Genomic DNA, 26,594 nt, shown 5'->3' with positions numbered 1-26,594 from the left:
ACTCCTGCAAAGCTGCTGGTACCAAACTGTATCGGTCTCTGCCATTCCTTTGGGTTCATCAGGTGCGTGGAGACGGGGAGCTTGCTACATGGGCAACAGCATGCTCTCCATATCGTACTGCCCAGGCTTGTGCATCTAGACAGCTAAAACTCAATATCCTTGGTCAACTCTGACCGACAGAGGCCCTCACTCCTCACTCACAAAGTACATAAAAATTACCATATTCTACCCAAGATACATTTTCTTGCAGGCATTCACAGTAGACCAATGAAATACAAAGCAAAACTACAAAGACTGACAAGCAAACAATATGTAAAAGGCGGAAAACAGTGCAAACAAACAAACAAATAGAGAATATGAGTTGGAGAGTCAGTGAAATTGACTCCATTGGTCAAGGTCAAAAGGAATACATTGCAGCACCTGCAGAATGCTCTTGAGATGTTCTACTTTATCAATAGCACCACACAAATACTTTTGTAAATTTCCTGTAGGACAGGAAGAGTTAAGCAAAAGAAGGTATTTATAAAAGGTATGATAATATTTCAATGATTAATAGCAATTTTGACCACCTTACCTGATGCAGGCACAACTTATAGACTTTTCCTCCTGTCACATCGCATGGAGGTTGATCCTTTGAAGCTGATCCATCCAATACAAAGGCATATAAAGCAAACAGTGAAGAACACATTTCCTCCTGTAAAATATGCATCAGGCAAACATAATAAGGAAGCAAAAACATACTGTTAGCTGTCTGTCTGAGTAATCTAGTCAGTCTATTGAGCAGCCTAGATATAGTGGACATGAAGAGGATGTTTCTAATAGTAGCAGAGTCTAAGACCAGAGGGCACAGCCTCTGAAAAGAAGGAAGCCCCTTTACAACAAAGATGAGGGGAAATTTCTTTAACCAGAGGGTGATGAATCTGTGTGATTCATTGCTACAGACGTGGAGGCCAGGTCATTGGGTTTATTTAAAGCGGAGGTTGATAGGCTCCTAATTAGCAAAGGTGTTAAAGGTTACGAGGAGAAGGAAGGAGAATGGGGTTGAGAGCAAATAATTAATCAGCCATGATCAAATAGCAGACCATACTTGATGGACCGAGCAGCCTATTTCTGCCTCTACAGTGCCTGTAGAAAATATTCACTCCTCTTGGAAGTTTTCATGTTTTATTGTTTTACAACATTGAATTACAGTGGACTAATTTGGCTTTTTGAAGAAACACTGATCAGCAGAAAAAGACTTTCGTGTCAAAGTGAAAACAGATCTCTACAAAATGATCCAAATAAATTACAAATGAATGACTAGAGGTGTGCCACAGGGACTGGTGCTGGGCCCATTGTGTTGTTCGTCATCTCTATCAACAATCTGGATGAGAAAGTGGTTAACTGGATCAGCAAATTTGCAGATGACACCAAGACTGGGGGCTGTAGTGGACATATCGTGGCTTGCAGAAGGATTTGGATCAGCTGGGAAAAAATGGGCTGAAAAGCTGCAGATGGAATTTAATGTAGACAAGTGTGAGATTTTGCACTTTGGTAGGACCAACCGGGGTAGATCTTGCACAGTGAATGGTAGGGCACTAAGGAGTGTGGGAGAACAAAGGGATCTGGGAATACAGGTCCATAATTCATTGAAAGTGGCATCACAGGTAAACAGGGCCTGTTTCTGTGCTGTACTTTTGTGACTCTCAAACAAAAATAATTTCAGATCACTACTACACATTGTAGAAAGCTTGTTCTATGTCCCCAACATAATCTCCTTCCTATTCTACTCTAGACCTCTATTTATGAAATAACCATTCACCACAGTTCTGTTCCTAAGGCAATTTTATCCTATTATCAAAAATTCCATCAAGTTATGTACACATGATACCACTTCAACAAATTCATTCTCACTCTCCTTTAAATTGCTACTTGCTCAAATACTATCTAACTGTCCAAACATCAATTAATTTTGCCCCTGAACATCATTTCTTGCAGCCTTCACACCACCAAAATAAAACCAGATTGGCCTTCTGATGTTGTATTTATCTTTACATCACTTTTTAATAAAGGATGGAGATATTAGCAATTCTCTGGAACCATCCGAGGCGAATTGGATGCCTACAGCCAGTAGCAATGTAATTTTAGCATTACTTTCTTCGGCAATCAAGAATATAACAGTAGCAATGTAATTTTAGCATTACTTCCTTCGGCAATCAAGAATATACGTCATCCAGATCCCTATGACTTATCTACATTAAAATAAGCACATTTCTGACCTCCATTTTCATCTTACCCAGTACTTGAACCAACTGATCTTTTACTGTTACTTTGACAGCTGCAGTATCTTCCTCAGTAAAGACAATTGAAAAGTACTCATTTATTATTGTTATTACCATATGTCTTCTACATTCGTGCTTGAAACTCATTGTTCATCGTTCCTAAATAACATTTCCCTTTTCATCCATTTTATTCATTTGTACATCTTTAAATAAACTAGCTACTTACTCATATATTATTGCTATGCTGTTGGTTTTCTTAAATAGTCTCATCCTCTCCAATTTTTCTGCATTTGATCTGAATTGCAGTTGCAATTTCAATCCTTTCACACACCCCTCTTTTGACATCCAGAAGATGACTCTCCATCTTTTCCCATTGTTAATTTGAACTCTGTGATACTATTCCTCAATTTTTCTCCCACAGACTCTTGCTCCACTGGATCGTATTTTCTACAACCAGATCCTGGAATGACTCTTTTCTATGCGGACTGGAAACGTATTGATAAAGCTCTCCCATGCACAATTTCCCCCAACCCATTCCTCCTTTACCCGATTACTGCTGTTATTTTTATCGGGACAGTTGAAATCGCCATTATAACTTTTTAAATTTGTGGATAAATTCACTTTTCTATCCAATTCTGCTAGTAAAACCTGTCCAAGACCGAAAGAAGCTGCAGAAGATCGTGAACACGGCGCAGCACATCACACAAACCAATCTTCCATCCTTGGACTCACTTTACACCGCACACTGTCGGAGCAGTGCTGCCAAGATCAAGAACACAACCCACCCGCTCTCGGTTTTTTTGCACTACCTTACTTTCCATTTTTCTATTTTCTATTTATGATTTATAATTTAATTTTTTAATATTTACTTAATTTTTACTATTTTTAGTATTTAATATTTGTAATCCCAGGGGCAGCAAGTGCAGAATCAAATATCACTGTGATGATTGTACATTCTAGTATCAATTGTTTGGCGACAATAAAGTATAAAGTTAGTAGAATAGTATAGAATTCTGACTATAGTATAGAATAATACTGTAGTACAGTTTCTCCATTATTTCTTAAAGCTAGCCATATCATCTCTGTCCTTGATTCAAGAACATCCTGTCTCTTTGTCACACTACCCTTCTGAATCAACACTGCAAGATCTCAAATTTCCTGAATTCAATGTACTTAGGTATATTTAATAGTCAGTTTCAAATTTCTTTGACCATCATAACACCTTTTTGATATTTTCACCTGCAACTTACCCATCTTATTTATAGTATTATGCATATTTTATATATTCATCTCTGTAAAAATCCCATATTCCCTCTTGCTATGAACCTATTCAAAATGTATTGTGTCCAACTCTTGTAGAATCTGGATAGATAGAGCATACGTGTGTGATGTTTTATAAGTCGCTCCTTCCAATAACATACTTAAATGTTCATCCAACCTGGGAAAGTTGCATACAGAATAACTGATGTGCTAATTGAAAAAAAAAAGCATGCAGTAGACAAAGCTAAGCAATCCCCAAACCCATAGTTCAGATCAAAGCTCAGAAGAACTATCTCATTTATTAATGAATGGTGATGAGCAATTAGGTAGTAAGGAGGAGGATCAGGCTCCCAGAACATCTCCAATATTCAGAAAGAGGTGACAATTGAAACAGTGGCTCTCTGGTTATTATTTTCTGAAATTCAGTTGATTCTGAAATGATTGCTGTAAATCAGAAGGTTGCAAATCTGACCCCCATTTTGCAAGGGCAGATAAAGAGAGAGAGGAGCACAGAAAAGTACCGACCAGATGCTCATAGCTAGAAAAACGCTAATAATTATCATGACGGAAGGATGTGCTATCAATGGCACTAAACAATAATATGATTTAGCAAAATCAAAATGGATTTATGAAAGAGGAAACCTGCTTGACCAATCTATTCAAGATGTTGAGGAAGCATCTAGTAGAGTATATGGGGTGGATATCAAGTGGGTGTGATGTCTTTGGATTTTCAAGTTTTCAGTACAGTTCCACATTGGATACAGATGTATTTAATAGTAAAACAGAGTCAGGACAAAGGATTCCTTCTTCAGTTGGCAGGTAGTGAGCAGTGCAATACCATTAGTTAGAATCCAAATTACTCAGTATCTAGCAACCAAGGCATTGGTTGCCGGGATCAAATGCAACATTTCCAACTTTGCCAATGACATGAAATTAAGTGAGAATGCAAGTAGTAAATAGGATGTAAAGGGGGTGCACGAGGCCTGGACATTACCCTTCTCCCCTCTTCCATCAGGCAAAAGATACAAAAGCCTGAAAGCATGTACCACCATGCTCAAGGACTGCTTCTATCCCACTATTATCACATTCTTGAACGGACCTCTTGTATAAGATTAACTCTTGACCTCACAATCTTCCTCATTATGATCTTGCACTTTACCATTCTCCTGCACTGCACACTTCTGTTAACTTTTACACTTTATTATTCATTGTTATTGTTTTACCTTCTTCTAGCTCAATGTATTGTGTAACGATCTGAAGTATATAAACAGTGTTATGTTCGATATTGAGGTAAAGTGCAGAGAACACACCCAGAGGCCAGCATGCAGGATATTCAACTGAACTTCATTGACAGAACTGTTTGTACAATATGTGATCTCCTCCCACGTACAAGTGGCTAACTGAGTAGCATTGGATTAGCCCATTAACTACCATAAGATTGTATGCCAGACAAGCTTTTGACTGTATCTAGGTACATGTGGCAAGAATAAACCAATACTAATATGGATAAGCCAAGGAAGTGAACAGCAATATGGGAGATGGAGTACAATGAGGAAATAAGCTGGGGTAGCCAACCTAATAAAGAAAGAACAAATGAGTATTTTTGCATGGTTTAAGAGTGGAAAGCGTCGTTGTTTCAAGGAAACTCTGAAAGTGACTCCCACACTTGCAACCTCTTCCACTGAGAAGGACAAGGGCAGCAGATGTTTGGGAACACCAGTACGGCTTTCCGGTCCCCTTATCATCCTGATTTGAAAATGTATAATTGGTTACTCATTGCATTATAATCCTGGAATTTCCAAGCCAAAATGGACTATAACAGATTCAAGAAAGCAGCTCACCATTGCAATTCTCAAGGGCAATCAAGGATATAGCATTAAATGCTGGCCATGCCAATTAAGTACATTTCCTGAGAGAGAGAAAAAAAAAACTAGGCTATGTGTAGCACGTTCTATGATATGTACCATCTTCAAAATTCAGTTGTCTATTATCGAATACAGGAATCATTTTTAATTCTGCATTTGTACTTTTATTAGTCTTTTTATACTTAACTCTTGGACAAGTAGTTATGAACTCTGCAAAGGTCAATGTTAAGAATGACATTTCCCCAAGAGTCTGCACAATAGTAAATTAAATCTAACCACTTGAGTTTTTTGGCAATATTCATCACATAGATGTGATGTGCTGGCTAAATTGTGAGAGCCAGAGTTGAGATTCAGTGCATTCAAACAGAATTCAGGAAGCCAGTTAAAAATTTCCCTTTATAGCCAGCTAGAGGGTTGTAAATTTAGTTGGCTCCATCTTAAAAAGTACCCAGCATATTTTCAAGGAGTGGTGTCTCAGAAAGGCAGCGTCCATTATTAAGGACCTCCAGCACCCAGGACATGCCCTTTTCTCACTGTTACCATCAGGTAGTAGATACAGAAGCCTGAAGGCACACACTCAGCGATTCAGGAACAGCTTCTTCCCCCCTGCCATCATATTCCAAAATGGACATTGAACCCTTGAACACTACCTCACTTTTTTTTTTATTATATATTATTTCTGTTTTTTCGCATATTTTTAATCTATTCAATATACATATACTGTAATCGATTTATTTATTATATTATTTTTTTTCCTTCTATATTATGCATGGCATTGAACTGCTGCTGATAAGTTAACAAATTTCACAACACATGCCAGTGATAATAAACCTGATTCTGATAGAGAATGTAAAGATAACCAAACTGTTTGTAGGCCAGATGACTCAAGACTATTAGACATGGACAAGAACGTTTCTGTAATCAATTAGCATTCCAATTTCAAACACAAAATATACCGCAATTGCTCTATCCAACCTAAAACATAGTTAGAAAATTCGTGCTTTTTTAAAAAAATCAGAGGACTTAAACTACTTAATTTGATTTTTAAGAAAACATCAATAATTTTAATTAATAACTATTTAGATTTGCTAATATTTAATTTCAAATATGTAATTGTTTGTAATTTACTTCAATGATTTTGAAATGAAGTAAAACAAGTGGTGTAAGAGGAAAAAGTCAACATCTTGATCTATTAAACAATACCTATAAAAGCATCTTGTCTAATTCTTATTTCTCAGACATCTATAAAACTGTTTTTTTTAAATAGTTGTACAGATTAGCTATACTGTTGTGTAAGAATTAGTTTGAAATTGCACTGATTAAAAAGTGCTTTTTAAATTTAGAAATTTTGAAGAAATGAACAAATAAATCACCCAATTTCTCTCAAAGCTGAAAGTGCCTTGATTTATCTTTATTTAGTCAGGTTATCAAGGCTCTCCCTTTAAATTTTCTGGAGGACACAAAAAGTGAATGGTACATTAATACCCTTTTAATATTAATCTTTGAATTTCATTAATTTTTATTTTAAGTTGAAGAATCAATTAAAAAAAACAAACTTTCCATCATCTGAGATGTCCAAAATATTATAGCATCACATCCAAAGAACTTGATAATTATTAAAGCCAACATAATAGATAGACCTGATATAATAACACTTTTCATGGCAGCAACTGTAAAACTAATCATTAACTTCAGTCAGATTTTAAAATATTTTTCTTCATGATCAATGGATTAATTTATAAGTACTACTTTGAACGTTAATTCAGCAGTCTTACCACAATGAATCAACTTGAATTCAATAAATAATGCAATAATCATTTTCAAAATGAAATATGGGAGATTTCAGAGGTTTCATAAAACAGGAAAATTATTGGTTTTAATTAAAATTAGCCTTTGTGCATTCTAAAGCACGGAATATGGATGTGGGGGGGTGGGGAAGAGGTAGAATGAAACAGAGGGATAAGCTAAAATGGCCAAAGTTTCTAGCTTTCTGTACTTTATATACAGATTGTCCTAGGTTAATAAATCAATTTCGATTTTACGGACACCTATGTTGATTTTGTCCATAAATCAGAAAATATTAAAATTCACTTGATATAACCATATCTCTGCAGTATCAAAATGAATGGCATCAAAAGCACATAATACTGACAAGAAATAACAGTTACTGGGGGGGTGGGGGGCTTATTCTGCCATTTGTAGGATTGTAACTATATACAGTACATCAGACTTTTGGATTTAATAATATTGTGAAAGCTTTTTCACTTGCAGGGAATGTCAAAAAGTCATGTGTACTTAACCCAGGGATAGCCTGTACAAATATAACTTACCTTGGAGTCACTTGGATGAAATGGGATGTCACATGACATTAGCAAGTTTCTCAGTTCAGCTTCATTGTAGGAGTTGAGCTCCTCAGGTCTGAAAGCTTCATCATGCAACAGTCTTATCAATGCTCTTGGATTTCCTATTGAAAGCAATAATGACATGTAATTCATTGCAGAATAAGTGCACAAATTTTCCAATGATCTAGATCAAGTGAAACATTAAGAGCAAACTTGCAAATAGAATATTTATTTAAATATTTTATAAAAATTTGATCAGTTATGAGAGTAATGAGGGAAAAACAATCTTTTTAACCAATGCTACAAATCAGATGGACAGTGAGGAGCTACATATTTCATACCATTAATGTGTAGGCCTTCACTATTTCAGTAGTAATTGATAAAACTCAATACACTTTGCCAAAGACTTTCCAGAAAATAGATTTTCAATTGTTTTCATCAATTATTCATGTTGGCAATAATTATCAACCTTGCAGAATTTACAATGTACTGCATTCTATTAAGTGTGTCTTTTGTGAATTTCAAACCTATTTGTGGAATCTGCTGGTAAGTGTAATGATGTCGGTGAAAAATGCTGGAGGATTAAAGAAAAGTGGAAATAGGCAAAGAAAAAAAAGGTTCCCATGATGAAAAGAGAAAATGAAGATTTGTCGAAGTAATAACTAAGCCTACTACTGAAGCCAGAAGTCACTTATAATTGTTATGATTGCTTATTCTGAATTAGTTGCACTTTATAAAAACAAAGTTATTTTGCCAAATAATGCAAAAGAATTGTCTCCAGATAGTTGAAAAATAAAATTGCAAGCATCAAGTCCTAATGGTGTACAAGACTAGTAATGATGCATCACTGAAAATATTATAATCAAATCTTTATTACCAAGCAAAAACTTTAGCCAAGTACTGAGAATTAAAAACTTGATTATAATTATAGTGGATACAGTGGATTCTGGTTAATAGGGACAGCTGCTTATTTCGGATAACTCAAAGAACAGTAACTAATCTACAGAAAATATTCGGTCAACACACATCAAAGTTGCTGGTGAACGCAGCAGGCCAGGTAGCATCTGTAGGAAGAGGTGCAGTCGATGTTTCAGGCTGAGACCCTACGTCAGGACTAACTGAAGGAAGAGTGAGTAAGGGATTTGAAAGCTGGAGGGGGAGGGGGAGATCCAAAATGTTAGGAGAAGACAGGAGGGGGAGGGATAGAGCCGAGAGCTGGACAGGTGATAGGCAAAAGGGGATACGAGAGGATCATGGGACAGGAGGTCCAGGAAGAAAGACAAGGGGGGGGGACCCAGAGGATGGGCAAGAGCTATATTCAGAGGGACAGAGGGAGAAAAAGGAGAGTGAGAGAAAGAATGTGTGCATAAAAATAAGTAACAGATGGGGTACGAGGGGGAGGTGGGGCCTTAGCGGAAGTTAGAGAAGTCGATGTTCATGCCATCAGGTTGGAGGCTACCCAGACGGAATATAAGGTGTTGTTCCTCCAACCTGAGTGTGGCTTCATCTTTACAGTAGAGGAGGCCACGGATAGACATGTCAGAATGGGAATGGGATGTGGAATTAAAACATGTGGCCACTGGGAGATCCTGCTTTCTCTGGCGGACAGAGCGTAGATGTTCAGCAAAGCGGTCTCCCAGTCTGCGTCGGGTCTCGCCAATATATAAAAGGCCACATCGGGAGCACTGGACACAGTACATCACCCCAGTCGACTCACAGGTGAAGTGATGCCTCACCTGGAAGGACTGTTTGGGGCCCTGAATGGTGGTAAGGGAGGAAGTGTAAGGGCATGTGTAGCACTTGTTCTGCTTACACGGATAAGTGCCAGGAGGGAGATCAGTGGGGAGGGATGGGGGGGATGAATGGACAAGGGAGTTGTGTAGGGAGCGATCCCTGCGGAATGCAGGGGGGGGGGAGGGAAAGATGTGCTTAGTGGTGGGATCCCGTTGGAGGTGGCGGAAGTTACGGAGAATAATATGTTGGACCCGGAGGCTGGTGGGGTGGAAGGTGAGGACCAGGGGAACCCTATTCCTAGTGGGGTGGCGGGAGGATGGAGTGAGAGCAGATGTACGTGAAATGGGGGAGATGCGTTTAAGAGCAGAGTTGATAGTGGAGGAAGGGAAGCCCCTTTCTTTAAAAAAGGAAGGCATCTCCCTCGTCCTAGAATGAAAAGCCTCATCCTGAGAGCAGATGCGGCGGAGACGGAGGAATTGCGAGAAGGGGATGGCGTTTTTGAAAGAGACAGGGTGAGAAGAGGAATAGTCCAGATAGCTGCGAGAGTCAGTAGGCTTATAGTAGACATCAGTGGATAAGCTGTCTCCAGAGACAGAGACAGAAAGATTTAGAAAGGGGAGGGAGGTGTCGGAAATGGACCAGGTAAACTTGAGGGCAGGGTGAAAGTTGGAGGCAAAGTTATTAAAGTCAACGAGTTCTGCATGTGTGCAGGAAGCAGCGCCAATGCAGTCGTTGATGTAGCGAAGGAAAAGTGGGGGACAGATACCAGAATAGGCACGGAACATAGATTGTTCCACAAACCCAACAAAAAGGCAGGCATAGCTAGGACCCATACGGGTGCCCATAGCTACACCTTTAGTTTGGAGAAAGTGGGAGGAGCCAAAGGAGAAATTATTAAGAGTAAGGACTAATTCCGCTAGACGGAGCAGAGTGGTGGTAGAGGGGAACTGATTAAGTCTGGAATCCAAAAAGAAGCGTAGAGCTTTGAGACCTTCCTGATGGGGGATGGAAGTATATAAGGACTGAACATCCATGGTGAAAATAAAGCGGTGGGGGCCAGGGAACTTAAAATCATCGAAAAGTTTAAGAGCGTAAGAAGTGTCACGAACATAGGTCGGAAGGGATTGAACAAGGGGGGATAAAACCGTGTCGAGGTATGCAGAAACGAGTTCGGTGGGGCAGGAGCAAGCTGAGACAGTAGGTCGGCCAGGACAGGCAGGTTTGTGGATCTTGGGTAGGAGGTAAAAACGGGAAGTGCAGGGTGTGGGAACTATAAGGTTGGTAGCAGTGGATGGGAGATCCCCTGAGCAGATAAAGTCGGTGATGGTGTGGGAGACAATGGCCTGGTGCTCCTTAGTGGGGTCACGATCGAGGGGTAAATAAGAGGAGGTATCCGCGAGTTGTCGCTGTGCCTCGGCAAGGTAGAGGTCAGTACGCCAGACTACAACAGCACCCCCGTTATCGGCGGGTTTAATAATAAGGTTAGGATTAGTGCGGAGGGAGTGGAGAGCAGAGCATTCCGAAGGAGTGAGGTTGGAATGGGGACAAGGTGCGGTGAAGTTGAGACGGTTGATGTCCCGTTGGCAATTAGCGATAAAGAGATCCAGAGCAGGCAGAAGACCAGAGCCGGGTGTCCATGAAGAAGAGGAGGGTTGAAGACTGGAGAAAGGGTCATCGGTGGGGGTGGAAGAGTCCTTGCCGAAGAAGTAGGCTAGGAGACGGAGACGGCGGAAGAAAAGTTCCGCATCGTGGCGAACACGGAACTCGCTGAGGTGTGGGTGAAGGGGGACAAACATGAGGCCCTGACTGAGAACAGAGCGTTCTGCCTCCGACAGTTGAAGGTCGGAGGGGATGGTAAAGACCCGGCACGGATGAGAGCTGGGATCAGAGGGGGGAGGGGGGAGGCTAGGTGTGTCAATGGAGAGGGGAGGGTTGGGGTGAGAGGAAGATGGAGCCTCTGAGGGCCCAGGAGTTGACGGTGGGATCTGAGGAAGACGGGGCTGCGGAGTGGTGGGGAAAGGGGAGACGGGAGTCACAACAGCAGCACATAAAGACCCGGCCTGGAGTTCAAGGCTGGAATCTTGAGAGATGGGATCAGAGGCGGGAGGGGGGAGGCTGGGGGTGTCAGTGGAGAGGGGATGGTTGGGGTGAGAGGAAGATGGAGCCTCTGAGTACCCAGGAGCTGACGATGGGATCTGAAGGAGACGGGATTGCAGAGTATTGGTGGGGGAAGGGGAGACGGGAGTCACAATAGCAGCACATAAAGACCCGGCCTGGAGTTCAAGGCTGGAGTCGCAGTTGGTGGTTGCGCAATCGCTGTGAAGGTGCCCATGGTCGTTGCTGGAGTCCGGGTTTTGAATATGCCCTGAGGTGTTGGAGCCAGCGAGATCAATGGCAAGAAAATATTCGGTATTACTTTCATTTATTCGGGTCACTATACCACTTAATTGGAGAAGGATATTGTTGTTTAACAATCTCTAACTAGCATCAGATGTGAGCACTTGTGTGGCCATAGGACACCACACTGTCTTTAGAGTGAACAGTTTTAAATAGTGGTAGTTGTATGCACTTGTGTTCAGAAAGCCGTGATTTTTGACACTGATGGTTGGTGAGAAATAAGCAGTAAGACAATTAAGAATTGTTTTGCTCACTGTGGTTTCAAGTATTCAATCTTGGAGATGCCAGAAACAGCCAGGAGTAAAAATGAAACAATTTTCCTACTTCAGCAAGTTAGGAGTATGAAGAATTTGAAGGTATCAACAATCATCTTAAATGTTACAATGAAAATGAAGATTTGGAGGATGCAGTCATCAAAAGCATTGTATGAAGGCAGTCTATTATCTACACTAGTGTCTGCACTGATTTTATTCACTTACAGTGTACACTGGATTAATTATTCCATCGATAACTATCAGGAACTAAAACAGTTTTATAGTACTGGAGTAGTATTTTTAGTGCTCTGATTTATTCTGTATTTCATCTTAAAACATTATTTATTACTCAGTAAAATGGTAGTTTGTCTTTTTTTTTAAATACCTTTTTAACTATTTCCATGAAACTTTGGCTCATTGGGGTAACAGCTTATTTGGCCAAAATGTACAGGTCCTGATGTGTCCCAATTAACAAGAATTGACTGTGTAACTAAAATGAACTGTGGGTGTACAAATTATTCTCCTGATGTTTAGTCTCCTCCCATGAAAGAATTTGAACTACTAGTTAGCGCCTTATCCTTTACTAAGGTCAGAAACTTATGCATAGAAAAAGCAGACTCAGACCTATACAGAACTCAAATATCTTACCAACAACTGGCTGTGACTGAGAGTTTTTATCTTTCTCACTATTAACCACCACAGGTCCTCTCAGAAGTGGTGGAATAAATGGAGCGATTATGGAGGCATCAAATTTTGTGATTGGAATACTAGATGGAAACACTGCTTGTTCGATAGCTTCGTTCTCCATTGTAGACCAAAAATCTTCAACGTTCACTTCATCTGAGGTAAGGAAATCAGGCCAGGTAAACTGGAAGAGAGGTCAGGGAAAGGATGAAAGCGGATCAAAATGTAACTGAGTATATTACTACATTAACTCTGAATGCTGTGCATTCCCAGCATGCTGCTTTAAATGGCTAGATCATGCTGCGGTATGTCAGCTACATCCACCCTAGGTAAGTGCAGATATGATCAGACAGCAGATTAAAATACTGGGGGGGGGGGGGGGAGATTCAGCCAACACAATCTGGCCTAGGTATGCTTTAGTCCAGTAGCTGCATATTTGTTTTTTGCGTTACGGTGATCCATTAGATTACCTGTTTGCATCTCTAATATTTGCAAAAGGAAGACAAAATAAAAATGAGAATTTTAGATAGCACACATGGACAAGCAGAGATATAACTGAATGCAATTGGACAAATACTCATGCCAAAACACAAGAACTCAGAATAGGACATTCAGCAAAATTGAAGCAGATACTCAGCTCCAACGCCACTTTCCTGCCCTTTCCTTGTATCTTCAACAAAACTCAGATCAATAGAAATCAATGGCTGAGCCTCCATAGTATTGAGATAAAAGGGTATAAACATTCATTACCCTTTGAGTTAAGAGATTCTCCTTCATTCCCACATAGCCTATCCCTTATTACAGCCTGTGATCACTAGTTCTAGACTCCTCAGATGGAAAGCATTCTTTTTGTGACTACCTTTGCAAGCCCTTAAGAATTTTGTATATTTCAATTAGATTCTCCCTCATTCTTCTTAAGTTAAGTGGACAGTAGCCACCATCTCCACATGTGACAGACCAGCTATTCCAGGAAATAGTTTGGTGATTCTTTGGTGCAGTCTTTTTCAGCAAGTAGATCCATTTTATTGCACATAGTATCCTGATGAAAATCCTTACATTTTTTTCCCCACAATAACTCCATATGCCGGGTTGTTAATCATTTACATGACTTGCTTGCTTCTTCTTGACACTGTGAAGTTGCTTTGCACCCTGTTCCCTTAATTCTGTGTTACAAATACTATATTTGGTTCCCTACACCAAATAATTGATAAAGACTAAATAGTTGGGGTCCAAGCACCAACTCCTATAGTGGTTACAGTCTGCTGACCCAAGGGGTTCTACTTAGGTTTTTACCTAATTTCCTCTGTTAACCACCTCCAATCCACGTGATCACAAATTCCAGCAGTTTTCAGCAACCTTATCTGAGCCATGTATTCAAATCTGCTACTGTTCCTATTAGTGAACTTGTTAGCACATGGCATTGGGAGCTCCTTCCTTACATCAACAGTATTTCCTTCCTGCATTAACAACAATCAATAACCTGAACAAAGGCTACAGAGATCACAAGATCAAAAAAAATCTGTAAACAATCTCAGTGAATTTATAATTTGTTTCAACATACCTCAACATTTTCTAGTGAGAGAACATTTGTAGAATTTCTCTGTGCTACCTCTAGCTTTGGCGCTATTCCACAGATCCCACATATCATGTCATTGTAGTCACGAATGGTGAGGGACTCAAATGCCCAATACCCATTCCACAGAAGTTCTTGAAGCTGATTCAACTGCTCCTCTGACAAGGTTTTCTCTGAAAAGTAAACCAAACAAAAGATGATAACCCGAATTTTCTGAAGGGACAAAAGTTCATTGGTAAATATTTTGCCCTTTTAATGTATAGGTTCAAAATCCTGACTGAATCTAATAGAACTGATCTTACAGGGAGCAAGCACAAGTGTGGTAAATTTGGTGGAAGACCTTAATCAGGAATCTGAAGCGTATTCTCTGACAATCAGGTAAGTGCTCTGCTGCAATCGAAGCCCATTTCAATAGCCGATGGAGCAGAGACCAAGGAGGCAAATTCTTTGTAGACATTACAAAATATCCATACTGCTTTGTTGCTGTGCATCAGAAAAGTAAAAGAGGACAAAAAATGCTTAGCTATGGATTCATTAATCCAAGAAGGGAATTTCAATCCAGGTTATTATGCCAAGCAAACACTCATTATTATACCTGTAGAGCTTTAAGGTGGATACACAACCTTTGGGACAGTACATGCTTAAATCTGCAAGTCCCTGAAAGTCTCTCTGCAGCTATCTGTATGTGCAGAAAGAATAAGATCCAAAATTGAGACCAACTGGAGAAAAGACACTTCATTTTAGTGTCACTTGTGGCTCCACTGGTAACAATGTCATATATGCACCACTCGGTTAAGTCCAGAGTCCTAATTCTGACATCAATCACGTACTCTAAATTAATACTAGTACAGGAGAGGGAATACCAAGATACCAGAGGAATTTACTTTCAAACAAGATAATAAGCTGAGATTCTGTCAGCACTCTTATGATGGATAAACATTCTGATAGTAATATTCTGAAGAGCAGCACCAATCTTCTCAATGTCCTGTCTTGCCCAATGTTTGTGTCCCAACCACTAGAATGCAACAAGCACTGTACAAGGGCAACAGAATGGACAGCAATAACAGAAAATATGCAGTGAAGGTAAGATGAAGAAATATTAAAAGGATCATGTGCTAAAGCAAAATAGAACAGACTAGTTGGTCTCCTTCCGTGCTGTAGACTGCATGCAAAACAAATGTGTTAAATGCTGCTTGACAAATGTTGTAAACAGCTGTTATCCGGACTTGTAACTTACACAGCAGTCATGTGGGAAATAACAGAACTATAGGCACAGCGTGAAGCATCTGGTTGGCAAAAAAAAGCTTAAAATTTGGAACTTCAGTGTCCAAATTCCAAGGAGTATCCAATAAAGAAAGTCAAGAATCTCCTCTGCAAGGTTTTTTGTAAAAAATGTTTTCAAATTTTAGAGCTTAATAGTGGTACAATACTGTTTATATGTATGAAGCAACCATTATCATATGTTCCAGTTACTTTCCAGATTTTAATTCTGGAAATAAAAAAATTCAACAGTTTTTAAAAAATATTTAATAGTTTTAAACTGTCAGTAAGTATTTTCACCTCTTTAAAAAGCTTTAAGATGCTTTGGTTATGAGTGATTTTGTTGCTGAGGAATGGGACAATGGCGAACAAATAGTACTCTGAAAAGGGGGAGAGAGAGGGGGGAAGAGAGGGGGGGAGAGAGAGGGGGGGAAGAGAGAGGGGGGAAGAGAGAGGGGGGGAAGAGAGAGGGGGGAAGAGAGAGGGGGAAGAGAGAGGGGGAAGGAGAGAGGGGGAAGAGAGAGGGGGAAGAGAGAGGGGGGAAGAGAGAGGGGGGAAGAGAGAGGGGGGGAAGAGAGAGGGGGGGAAGAGAGAGGGGGGGAGAGAGAGAGGGGGGAAGAGAGAGGGGGGAAGAGAGAGAGGGGGGGAAGAGAGGGGGGAGAGAGGGGGGGAGAGAGAGGGGGAAGAGAGGGGGGGAAGAGAGAGGGGGGGAAGAGAGAGGGGGGAGAGAGAGGGGGGAAGAGAGGGGGGGAAGAGAGAGGGGGGAAGAGAGAGGGGGGAAGAGAGAGGGGGGAAGAGAGAGGGGGGGAAGAGAGAGGGGGGGGAAGAGAGAGGGGGGGAAGAGAGAGGGGGGGGAAGAGAGAGGGGGGAAGAGAGAGGGGGGAAGAGAGAGGGGGGGAAGAGAGAGGGGGGGAAGAGAGAGGGGGGGAAGAGAGAGGGGGGGAAGAGAGAGGGGGGGAAGAGAGAGGGGGGGAAGAGAGAGGGGGGGAAGAGAGGGGGGGAAGAGAGGGGGGGAGAGAGAGGGGGGGAAGAGAGAGGGGGGAAGAGAGAGGGGGGAAGAGAGAGGGGGGGAAGAGAGAGGGGGGAAGAGAGGGGGGAGAGAGGGGGGGAAGAGAGAGGGGGGGAAGAGAGAGGGGGGGAAGAGAGAGGGGGGAAGAGAGAGGGGGGAAGAGAGAGGGGGGGAAGAGAGAGGGGGGAAGAGAGAGGGGGGAAGAGAGAGGGGGGGAAGAGAGAGGGGGGAAGAGAGAGGGGGGAAGAGAGAGGGGGGAAGAGAGAGGGGGGAAGAGAGAGGGGGGGAAGAGAGAGGGGGGAAGAGAGAGGGGGGAAGAGAGAGGGGGGAAGAGAGAGGGGGGAAGAGAGAGGGGGGAAGAGAGAGGGGGGGAAGAGAGAGGGGGGAAGAGAGAGGGGGGGAAGAGAGAGGGGGGGAAGAGAGAGGGGGGAAGAGAGGGGGGGAAGAGAGAGGGGGGAAGAGAGAGGGGGGGAAGAGAGAGGGGGGAAGAGAGAGGGGGGAAGAGAGAGGGGGGAAGAGAGAGGGGGGGAAGAGAGAGGGGGGGAAGAGAGAGGGGGGGAAGAGAGAGGGGGGAAGAGAGGGGGGGAAGAGAGGGGGGAAGAGAGGGGGGAAGAGAGAGGGGGGAAGAGAGAGGGGGGAAGAGAGAGGGGGGAAGAGAGAGGGGGGAAGAGAGAGGGGGGAAGAGAGAGGGGGGAAGAGAGAGGGGGGGAAGAGAGAGGGGGGAAGAGAGAGGGGGGAAGAGAGAGGGGGGAAGAGAGAGGGGGGGAAGAGAGAGGGGGGAAGAGAGAGGGGGGAAGAGAGAGGGGGGAAGAGAGAGGGGGGAAGAGAGAGGGGGGAAGAGAGAGGGGGGAAGAGAGAGGGGGAAGAGAGAGGGGGGGAAGAGAGAGGGGGAAGAGAGAGGGGGGAAGAGAGAGGGGGGAAGAGAGAGGGGGGAAGAGAGAGGGGGGGAAGAGAGAGGGGGGAGAGAGAGAGGGGGGAAGAGAGAGGGGGAAGAGAGAGGGGGGAAGAGAGAGGGGGGAAGAGAGAGGGGGGGAAGAGAGAGGGGGAAGAGAGAGGGGGGAAGAGAGAGGGGGGAAGAGAGAGGGGGGGAAGAGAGAGGGGGGAAGAGAGAGGGGGGGAAGAGAGAGGGGGGAAGAGAGAGGGGGGAAGAGAGAGGGGGAAGAGAGAGGGGGGAAGAGAGAGGGGGGAAGAGAGAGGGGGGAAGAGAGAGGGGGGAAGGAGAGAGAGGGGGGAAGAGAGAGGGGGGAAGAGAGAGGGGGGGAAGAGAGAGGGGGGAAGAGAGAGGGGGGAAGAGAGAGGGGGGAAGAGAGAGGGGGGAAGAGAGAGAGACACACACACAAACTTTTGCACAGTACTGTATTTGTCGATATGGAGCAGCAGGCAAGTTTGTATATCTGGTGGGAGTGCCACAGGAGGAGTGTGGGAAAAGAGTGCCTGGGATGGAGGCACGGATGGTGCGGGTGCATAGACCCTCAGCCCTGAGACACCTGGCAAGGTCATTTGATTCTAAACAATTGGGTTATTGATCATTACAGAATGTCACTCTGGTGCTTCCCGCTCCCTCCCCTCTCCCTGCCTCCCTCCCACTCGTCCACAATAGAGACCCATATCAGAATCAGGTTTAGCATCACTCACGTCATGAAATTTGTTTTCTTTTTGCGGCAGAAGTACAGTGCAACACATAAAATTACTACAGTGCTATGCAGAAGTCTAAGGCACCCTATGTATTTATAAATGCCCAAGACTTTTCACAAAGTACTTTATTAATACCATAATGTCCAATTCCTAGGTCCAAAACAAATTGCTCAGTTTAACCCAATAGTTTGCCTCAATCGCATACCAATGTGTCTACAGATATTTTTAAAAGGAAGAGCTGATCTGACAAAGCAAATAATCCAGGATTTATTTTAGTCACTGAATATTACAGCATTTAAATAGGCTCTTTGTACAGCGATGTCTATGTTGGCAATCAAGCACCTATTCATAGTCATCCCACTTTTTATGCACTTGTCCTATTCTTTTTGATGCAATTGTTTTACAAATGCTCACCTAAACACTTCAATGTTGTGACAGTACCCTACACCAACACCCTTTTGGGCAGTGCATTCCAGATCCCCTTGAGTATACTATGATAATAGTCTTCCAAGTACAAAAAATAACCCTCAACTTCTGCCTCCTATCACCGCCCCTTCAGCTCCAATCTTTCCGACTGGTCTACCCTTTGGGTTTTCAAAGGCCTAATTGAAATCCAAGAAGTCTATATCAGTCACACTATCCTCACTGAAAGTATCTGGCTATGCCTGGTTAAAATTAACTGTTGAAAAGGAGGTGGTAGGTAGTTAATAAGTTTAGTTAATTATATAAAAAAAATGCTGTGTGTTTATCTTGAATACATGGCTCCTCTGTTGAGAGAGTTAAGTACACCAAGTTCCTGGGAGTTCTCATCACTGATGACCTCAGCTGGTCCCTTAATATCACTCCTTGAACATGAAGGCACAGCAGTGCCTCCACTTCCCAAGAAGACTGAGGCAAGCAAGGCTCTCTCAAACACCCTCCCCGCCCCCCCCCCGGCCATCTTAACTGTGTTTTACTGGAGCACCATTGAAAGCATCCTGAGAAGTTGCATCTTCACTAGGTATGGGAGCAGTCGAGCATCGGACTGGAGAACAGCTGAGAGACTGTGAGACTGTGAGAACAGCTGAGAGAATCATAGGGGTCTCCCCACAATCCATTGGGGACATTTATCAGGAGCGCTGCGCATGCAGGGCACTCAGTATTATTAAGAATCCCATCTATCCATCCAGCATCCTCTTTGACTTTCTACCATCAAGCAGGAGAATATGATGCATAAATACAAAAACAGTCAGGATTAGAAACAAAGAAGAGAAAATCTGCAGCTGCTGCAAATCCAGGCAATACAGATAAAATACCGGAGAATCTCAGCAGGCCAGGTAAACAGTTTCTTCCCCCAGGCCATGAGGCTTCTGACCTCTGCCACATCATATTCGAAGAGTCACTGGTTAATCTGTTACATACCTTACAATATTTAATATCAATGCACTTTAGTTTGTTATTTATGTGTGATTCATCTGTAGATTTTATCCTCACCTTCATGAGTGTCTTAAGTGTACTGCTGTGCCTTACACTCTGGTTCAGAGAAAAGTCATTTCGTTTCTATATGCATTATACGGTTACACAGAAAGTTAAATGACAATAAACTTGTCTTGACTTTTAGTGAGTTATCAAATTTCATAAAATGTTATCCCATTAGCTTGAAATGGTAAAAATTTGGCATCTATAAAGAAGGAAGCCCAGCCCGCTATCAGGACTTTGTGACTGACACCCTTTTACCATCCTACTGGCACCTCAGGATGAGACAGAGATCATGCAAGCCACACAGGGACTGTATGGCATATATTGTGCACCAGTGGATTTATGTCACCTGAATATACTCCTGGCAATTTCATTTCTACTTTAACTTGACCTTTAACTCATTTATAATAAATTTTCAGTTCAGCGCTAAATTTCATAGGACCTCTCATCAAATTAGAAACAGATTGCTTAGAGAAGGAAAGATAAAAACAGATACATTGAATGCATTCAAAACAGTTTATGAGATATTGTCTAGATAATGCTAAGGATTCAAGATTATTTATTGTCATCTTTCAATACACTGGTGTAAAGGGAAACAAAATGATTATTACCCCAGATCTAATGCAGCATATAAAAACACAAACAAGACAAATATAATTATAAAAGCAATCCTTCAAAACACAGTGTACAAGTAACAGAATATGGCCTTATATACATACATAAGATCAGCTTATGTACGGAGACAAATTGTACATAAAGTGACGCTAGGTAGAGGTGCTGGGGATGGTGTGGTGGGTTAAGGGGTGTTGGTGTTGATCAGTCTGATGGCTTGGGGGGAAGTAGCTGTTTTTCAGTCTAGTGGGACTGGTGTGGATTTAGTCAGCAATAAAATCAATTCCCACTAAGAGCAGGGGTTCCCAACCTTTTTATGCCATAGACTCCTACCATTGATCGAGGGGTCTGTGGACCCCAGGTTGGAACCCCTGTACTAAACTTGAGGTGAAGGTAAAGAGAACCCAGTTTGTTGGATTTCTATTATAGATTTAGTTTGTATGTTTTTCCCTCTTCCAGAGCATTTATGTAATCTGTCAATTCCACAATTAAATTGTGTGATTGCATCATGTTGTAACAAAAATGAGGATTGCCGTCGTTGTTGAACTTTACCCAAATTGATTCCATTTCCACATTAATTCACAAATTTGATAATTTCTCATGCTTTTCAAAGTGGTTTCCAAGCTGAGCTACTCAAAATAATTTCAAAGCAAATCTTTTTGAAGAATTACAAATACTAGTATAGAATAAAAAAGCTTACCAAATAAAGGGAGAGTTCCTATCTCCATAAGACCACAAGACAGAAGAGTAGAATTAGACCATTTGGCTCATCGAGTTTGCTCCCACCATTTCACCATGGCGGATCCCCTTTTCCCTCTCAGCCCCGATCTCCTGCCTTATCCCTGTATCCCTTCATGCCCTGACTAATCAAAGATCTATCAACCTCTGCTTTATATATACCCACAGACTTGGTCTCCACAGCTGCCTGTGGCAATGAAATTGCTCCTTACCTCCGTTCTAAAAGGACGCCCCTCTAGTCTGAGGTTGTTTCCTCTGGTCTTAAGACTCCCCCACCATAAGAAACATCCTCTCCACATCCACTCTATCGAGGCCTTTCAACATTCGATAGGTTTCAGTGAGGTTAAGCCTCTTTCTTCTGAATTCCAGTGAGTCGAGGCCCAGAGCCATCAAACGCTCCTCATATGACAACCCTTTCAATCCCAGAATCATTTTTGTGAACCTCCTCTGAACCCTCTCCAATGTCAGCACATCCTTTCTTTGATAAAAGACCCAAACCTGATTACAATACTCCAAGTGAGAGCTCACTAATGCCTTATAAAAACTCAACATTACATCCTTGTTTTCATATTCTAGTCCTCTTGAAATGAATACTACTAGGTCATTAAAAAAAATTCTGTAACAAAAGAATGTTCATGGTTTCAATATTTAGGGAATTGGGTATTTCAGACCATGTACAAGCTAACTTATAACAACAGAATCCAAATGATGTATCAACAAGACAGTATTAGTTACATGTGACTGCTTTGGATAAATCAGGTGAACACTTTGCTAAACATTTTAGTGACACCATCCCCCCCACCCCCCACTGCTCTGTTCTCAGTTTTCGAGGTTACTCTAACGTTGATTAAGTCAATATCAAGAAACAATACTTCATATTCGAATCAGATGAATTACAGCCTCCCAGAGTTCATTCATTTCATTTAATTAGAACTTTTTGCATTTCCTACTGTTAGCTTGGATATCCAGCATCCATGATAAATCTCTTGGTAATATCAGATAATAACTTTATTCTAACTTTAAATATACATTTTTGTTTGGTGTCATTACATGATTCTTTCACCTTTCATTGTGATCCATTTTTGAAAATTGAATCCCGCTCACTTTCCAACCTACTTCACAGCCTCTTTTGCTCTTCTTCCTCATCTGAAAACCCCTTCACCTTTAACTATTCACTGTTCTAATGAAATGTCAACATGAAATGTTAATTCTCTCAAGAAGCTGTCAAAGCTGCTGGGTATTGCTAGCATTTTGGTTTGGTTTTAAATTTCCAGTAGCTACAGCGTTCTAATTTAGTGTTAAATTTACCTGTGATCTTTTGAACAGAGTCCAAAATGGGATTGGTCACATTTCTCGGATCTTCTCCTTGTTTTATACAATTTCTTATTTTAAATAGTAAGTCCAAGCTGACCAAAAGCTTGTTTCCAATGTTAAATAAACCTGGAAGAATAAAAGATAATTTGAATTATATAAAAATAATGTGTAAATCAGCATTAAGATAAACAAGCTGCTGATATTTATCCATAAAAAATATCTATCTTGAGAATTATACCAATAAGCGATTATACATCTGTTTAATGAAAAACCATAGATTACAGAACAAATTAAAAAAAGAATAAAATAGGGACAAACAATCCAGTTCACTATAAAACCCAAGTGTGCAACAAATGAAAGTTAAAGGCTTCTGCCACAAAAGTAGTCGCAGTTTATTTCAGTGATGGCAATGAGATGCAGGAAAACAACGTGAAGTGTAGTGGGATAGCAAATACAAAGTTATCAATAAATTTTATATTAAGTTCTTCCTACAGTCATTAGAATTTTGAGTTAATTCATTAGCTCACAGAAAAATGTAAAATCATGTACTCCAATATCACTTTTAAGTTATGAATAAACCTTCATATATCCAAATTAGGTATGAAAATTGCCTACCTAAAGTTACTGTCCTCCAAGAGGACCACAATCTTGTCATGGTATGAAGGCCTGCGCGCCTCAATGACCTGGAGAGCTATGCTGGCTGGAGTCAGGGCTTTATGCTTAGGCTCTTGGTAGGGTCACCCATGCCAAACAGTTCAAAGGGCAGAGGCCAAACAAGGAGTGGACCACTGGTCTTTCAGGAATGGGGTTCAGCTCAGGACTAACAACCCTGACTGATAAAACTAAATTATTAAGGAGACAGCAATGAAGAACCCTTCTACATCTGAGAGCGACAGTATTCCTGATTCTCCATGTGGGACTTGCATGACTGACAGTAGTGAAAACAAGAGGAAGCTGCTGAGATGATAAAGGAGAGCCAGAACACCTCCAGAGATGGATGATCTTCATTGCTACTCTAAAAAGGTAACTGTGCTGCAACTAAAAAAACACCTTTGTTCTGCCCATAGGTGGGGTGGTGGTGTAACAGGGTAATTGCGTCAGCATTTTCCACTGTAAATCTAGGTATAAAAGATTATGATGGAAAATAAATGGGAAGGCTGCACTGCAGACACAAACATTTTAATACATTGTTCAGCGCGACTAAAAGACTGCTGAAAGCACAAGGTTACTGCTATGAAAGGAATTTATGGACTTGGGACAAAGCCCACTAGCAACCATCTTAATTCCAGAAAATGTTATGGGGTCGTCTGAAGTAAGCCCGAACAAACCTTTAATCTTTTCATGTACCACCAAAGACTTAGTTATGAGTTTCTTTTGGATGTGGTAGCTCAGGGATGAAAAAGGATAAAATTTGGAACTATTCCGCCCCCCCCCCCCCCGGTCACTCTCAGCCATAGTAAAGTCCAGCTTGTACAGTAAGAACTAAAGTTGTACCATGCCTATCAAAATAACCTTGCCAATTGTTACTCTGCAATTAGACCCTCCATTGAGATATACAGCATTAGCAATGCATTTGAAGTATGACAAGTTTACATAACAACAGTAACCTATCCCAAGGTGCTCAAACTGCTGAATGTATTTAAAAACGATATCCACAAATGTTTAGATAGCAAAGGAATCAAGGAATATATATACTGTAGATAAGATTAAAGATCAGTTATGCTCCCTTTGTGTGGTGGAATAAGCACAAGGAGCCAAATCCTATCTTTGTTCAGTATTAAAATAGAAACCTGAAATGTAAATATGAAAAGGTCAGAAGCTCTGATCTTAAAGTGGAAATTCAGCTCTCACAGTGGCACAGCTAGTAGATCCTCCGCATTGCAGTGCCAGAATCCAAATTTGATCCTGAGCTTGGGTACTGTCTGTGTTGAACGTGCAAGTTCTCCCTGTGATTGCATGGGCTTTCTACTATAGCCCAATGCACTATAGGCTTAGTAGATTAGTTGGCCACAGTAAATTGCCCCTAGTGTGCAAGTAAATGGTAGACTATAGGGCAGCTGATGAGAAGGTGCAGAGAACAGAAAATAAGATGCATGTAGGATTGGTATAAATGGGGTGGGGGTGGTCGATGGTGAGCATGAACTTTATTTCCAAGCTGTATCCCTCTATGACTTTGCTTTGATTATTGCCCTGCTGTAAGTTTCACTCAGAAACTATACTCTTGCAAAACTGTAAATGGATAATAATAATTTTATTTATATAGCACCTTTCAAACATTAAGATGCAGGCTTAAAGTGCTTCACATAGATTGTAAAGATAAATCAATATCGTCACAAAAATGAGACAAAATTAAAAACCCTAAGTAAAAGCACACATTTATATAGAGTAAAATGTAATCAAATATATCAAATTATATAAATGTAATCAAAATCAACAGGCATTAAATAATCCTATAAGGGCAAATTTAAAAATAGTTTTTAAAAAATGTTTTGAAACATTCCGCAGTACTGCCTGACATATCTCAGTCGGTAGAGTATTCCCGATTTTTGGTTTGTAAGAGCAAAAGGTCGCATCACCAGTTCTTATATGCTTGGCTCTAGGAACACTAAGCAAACGAGTATTTGCAGATCTAAGAGAAGTCATGCCAATTCAGCTTTCAAAAGAAAAACAAATTTAAAAAACCCTTGTTCTTTGCCCCCCCAGTTTTCACACTCAGAGAAAGTTTCATTAAAATGTACATAAAAGCAAAGAGAGACTTGAGATGCATAGATAATCAATATGCCTGCACTGTACTCATTTCCCTTGTTTCTTCACTCTTTTATTAAGTACAATCTAAGAAAGATGAACTCAGACACAAACTTAATGTATGGAAGAAGCTCTTTCAATATTGTACTTTAAAATCAAACTAACAAGTCTGAAATCAAATGTCAAGTGAAGTTTGTCATTTAACTATATACACATGTATATAATATATTTAACCATATTATATATATAGAAACCAGACGTTTCTTCGAACCAGGATGTAAACCATTTAACACACAATAACTTATGACGGCAAGGATAAAATTTACAGAAGAATCACATATAAATAACAAACTAAAGTGCATTAATATTAAATATTGTAAGGTATGGAACAGATTGACCTGTGACAACACTTCAAAACAAAAAGAGGAGTGATACAATGGAACCAAGGGGGAAAATGAAGACAGGAAAATAAATAGAGACATTTAGAGAAATAAAAGCAAGAGGCCACAAAGATGTAGTTTAAACCAGAGGCCTACTTTGTACAGAATTAAAACACAACTTGAACCTGACTCAAGAGCTGTTCTGTTTTTCAGGCAAAACCATTGCTGTAAACATTGCAATGTTAATCATGATGTGCTGGCAGTGATATTAAGCAAATCATCCTGACTTGGATGAAATACTGAAGAAGGAGTTGATATGATATAACCCGAATGGTGATAATTTATTGGAATATTCATGCACCCTGACCTACTGGGCTTGGGTTGGAATTCCAGATTTTGGTGTAAAATTAGTTCAGCAGACAATAGCCTTAATACAAGCCACCATTTACAATGACACCATCAATTCCAGTTCAGTTGTGCCAGATGACTAACACCATGAAAAACAATAGTGGTTGCATTTTACCATTCTCTTTTATCCAAAAAAAATTTGAGTTCCCCCTAGGGTAGAAGAAGCAATAAAAAAAAATGTGCTGTTACTCATTATACATAACTAACTCCAAATTAAACTACATCCAAAAAGGGAAAAGTTAACAGGCATGACAATACAGTGATATTATATTCTGTATTACAATTCTTGTTAATTATCCCTTCAGTGATTTGCTTATAATTAAATTAAAGCTAATTTTATTTTAACTATCACTGAATGCTATTGAAACCAGAATAGAAATCCTAGAGATTAAAAACCCAACATTGACATTAAATAATCAAATAACATTACAAATATTTACTAAGACATTGTCATTAGAAATGACTCACTGAATTGCCTTTATTACTTACATCCTTCATATAGATGAGTAAAAATCTTTACATCTCCGTCTGAATGTGCAATGTGCAAGTTATAGTAATTTGTTATAAACAGTATGTACAACAGGACAGTCAATATAACATAGAAATACAGTTGCATCAGCGTGAGTTAAGCAGTCTGATGGCTTGGTGGAAGAAGCTGTCCCGGA

At 40.9% G+C, this 26,594-nt stretch overlaps 1 protein-coding gene across 3 annotated transcripts in view; it reads right to left on the bottom strand.

Annotated features, from left to right (window-relative positions):
• hmgxb3 (HMG box domain containing 3) overlaps nt 1-26,594 on the bottom strand; it is a 99,997-nt gene that overhangs the window by 13,708 nt on the left and 59,695 nt on the right. For all 3 annotated transcript variants that reach the window (XM_063053168.1, XM_063053166.1, XM_063053167.1), the window contains exons 16-20: nt 22,391-22,522; nt 14,359-14,543; nt 12,762-12,981; nt 7,717-7,850; nt 575-694 (exon numbers count right to left, since the gene is read on the bottom strand). In XM_063053168.1, the coding sequence (XP_062909238.1) occupies nt 575-694; nt 7,717-7,850; nt 12,762-12,981; nt 14,359-14,543; nt 22,391-22,522 (791 nt within the window). The remainder of the gene's footprint in view (nt 1-574; nt 695-7,716; nt 7,851-12,761; nt 12,982-14,358; nt 14,544-22,390; nt 22,523-26,594) is intronic.

Source organism: Mobula hypostoma, chromosome 7 (assembly GCF_963921235.1).
Source record: "Mobula hypostoma chromosome 7, sMobHyp1.1, whole genome shotgun sequence".
NCBI lineage: Eukaryota > Metazoa > Chordata > Chondrichthyes > Myliobatiformes > Myliobatidae > Mobula > Mobula hypostoma.
This window is presented reverse-complemented; position numbering and strand designations above follow the sequence as displayed.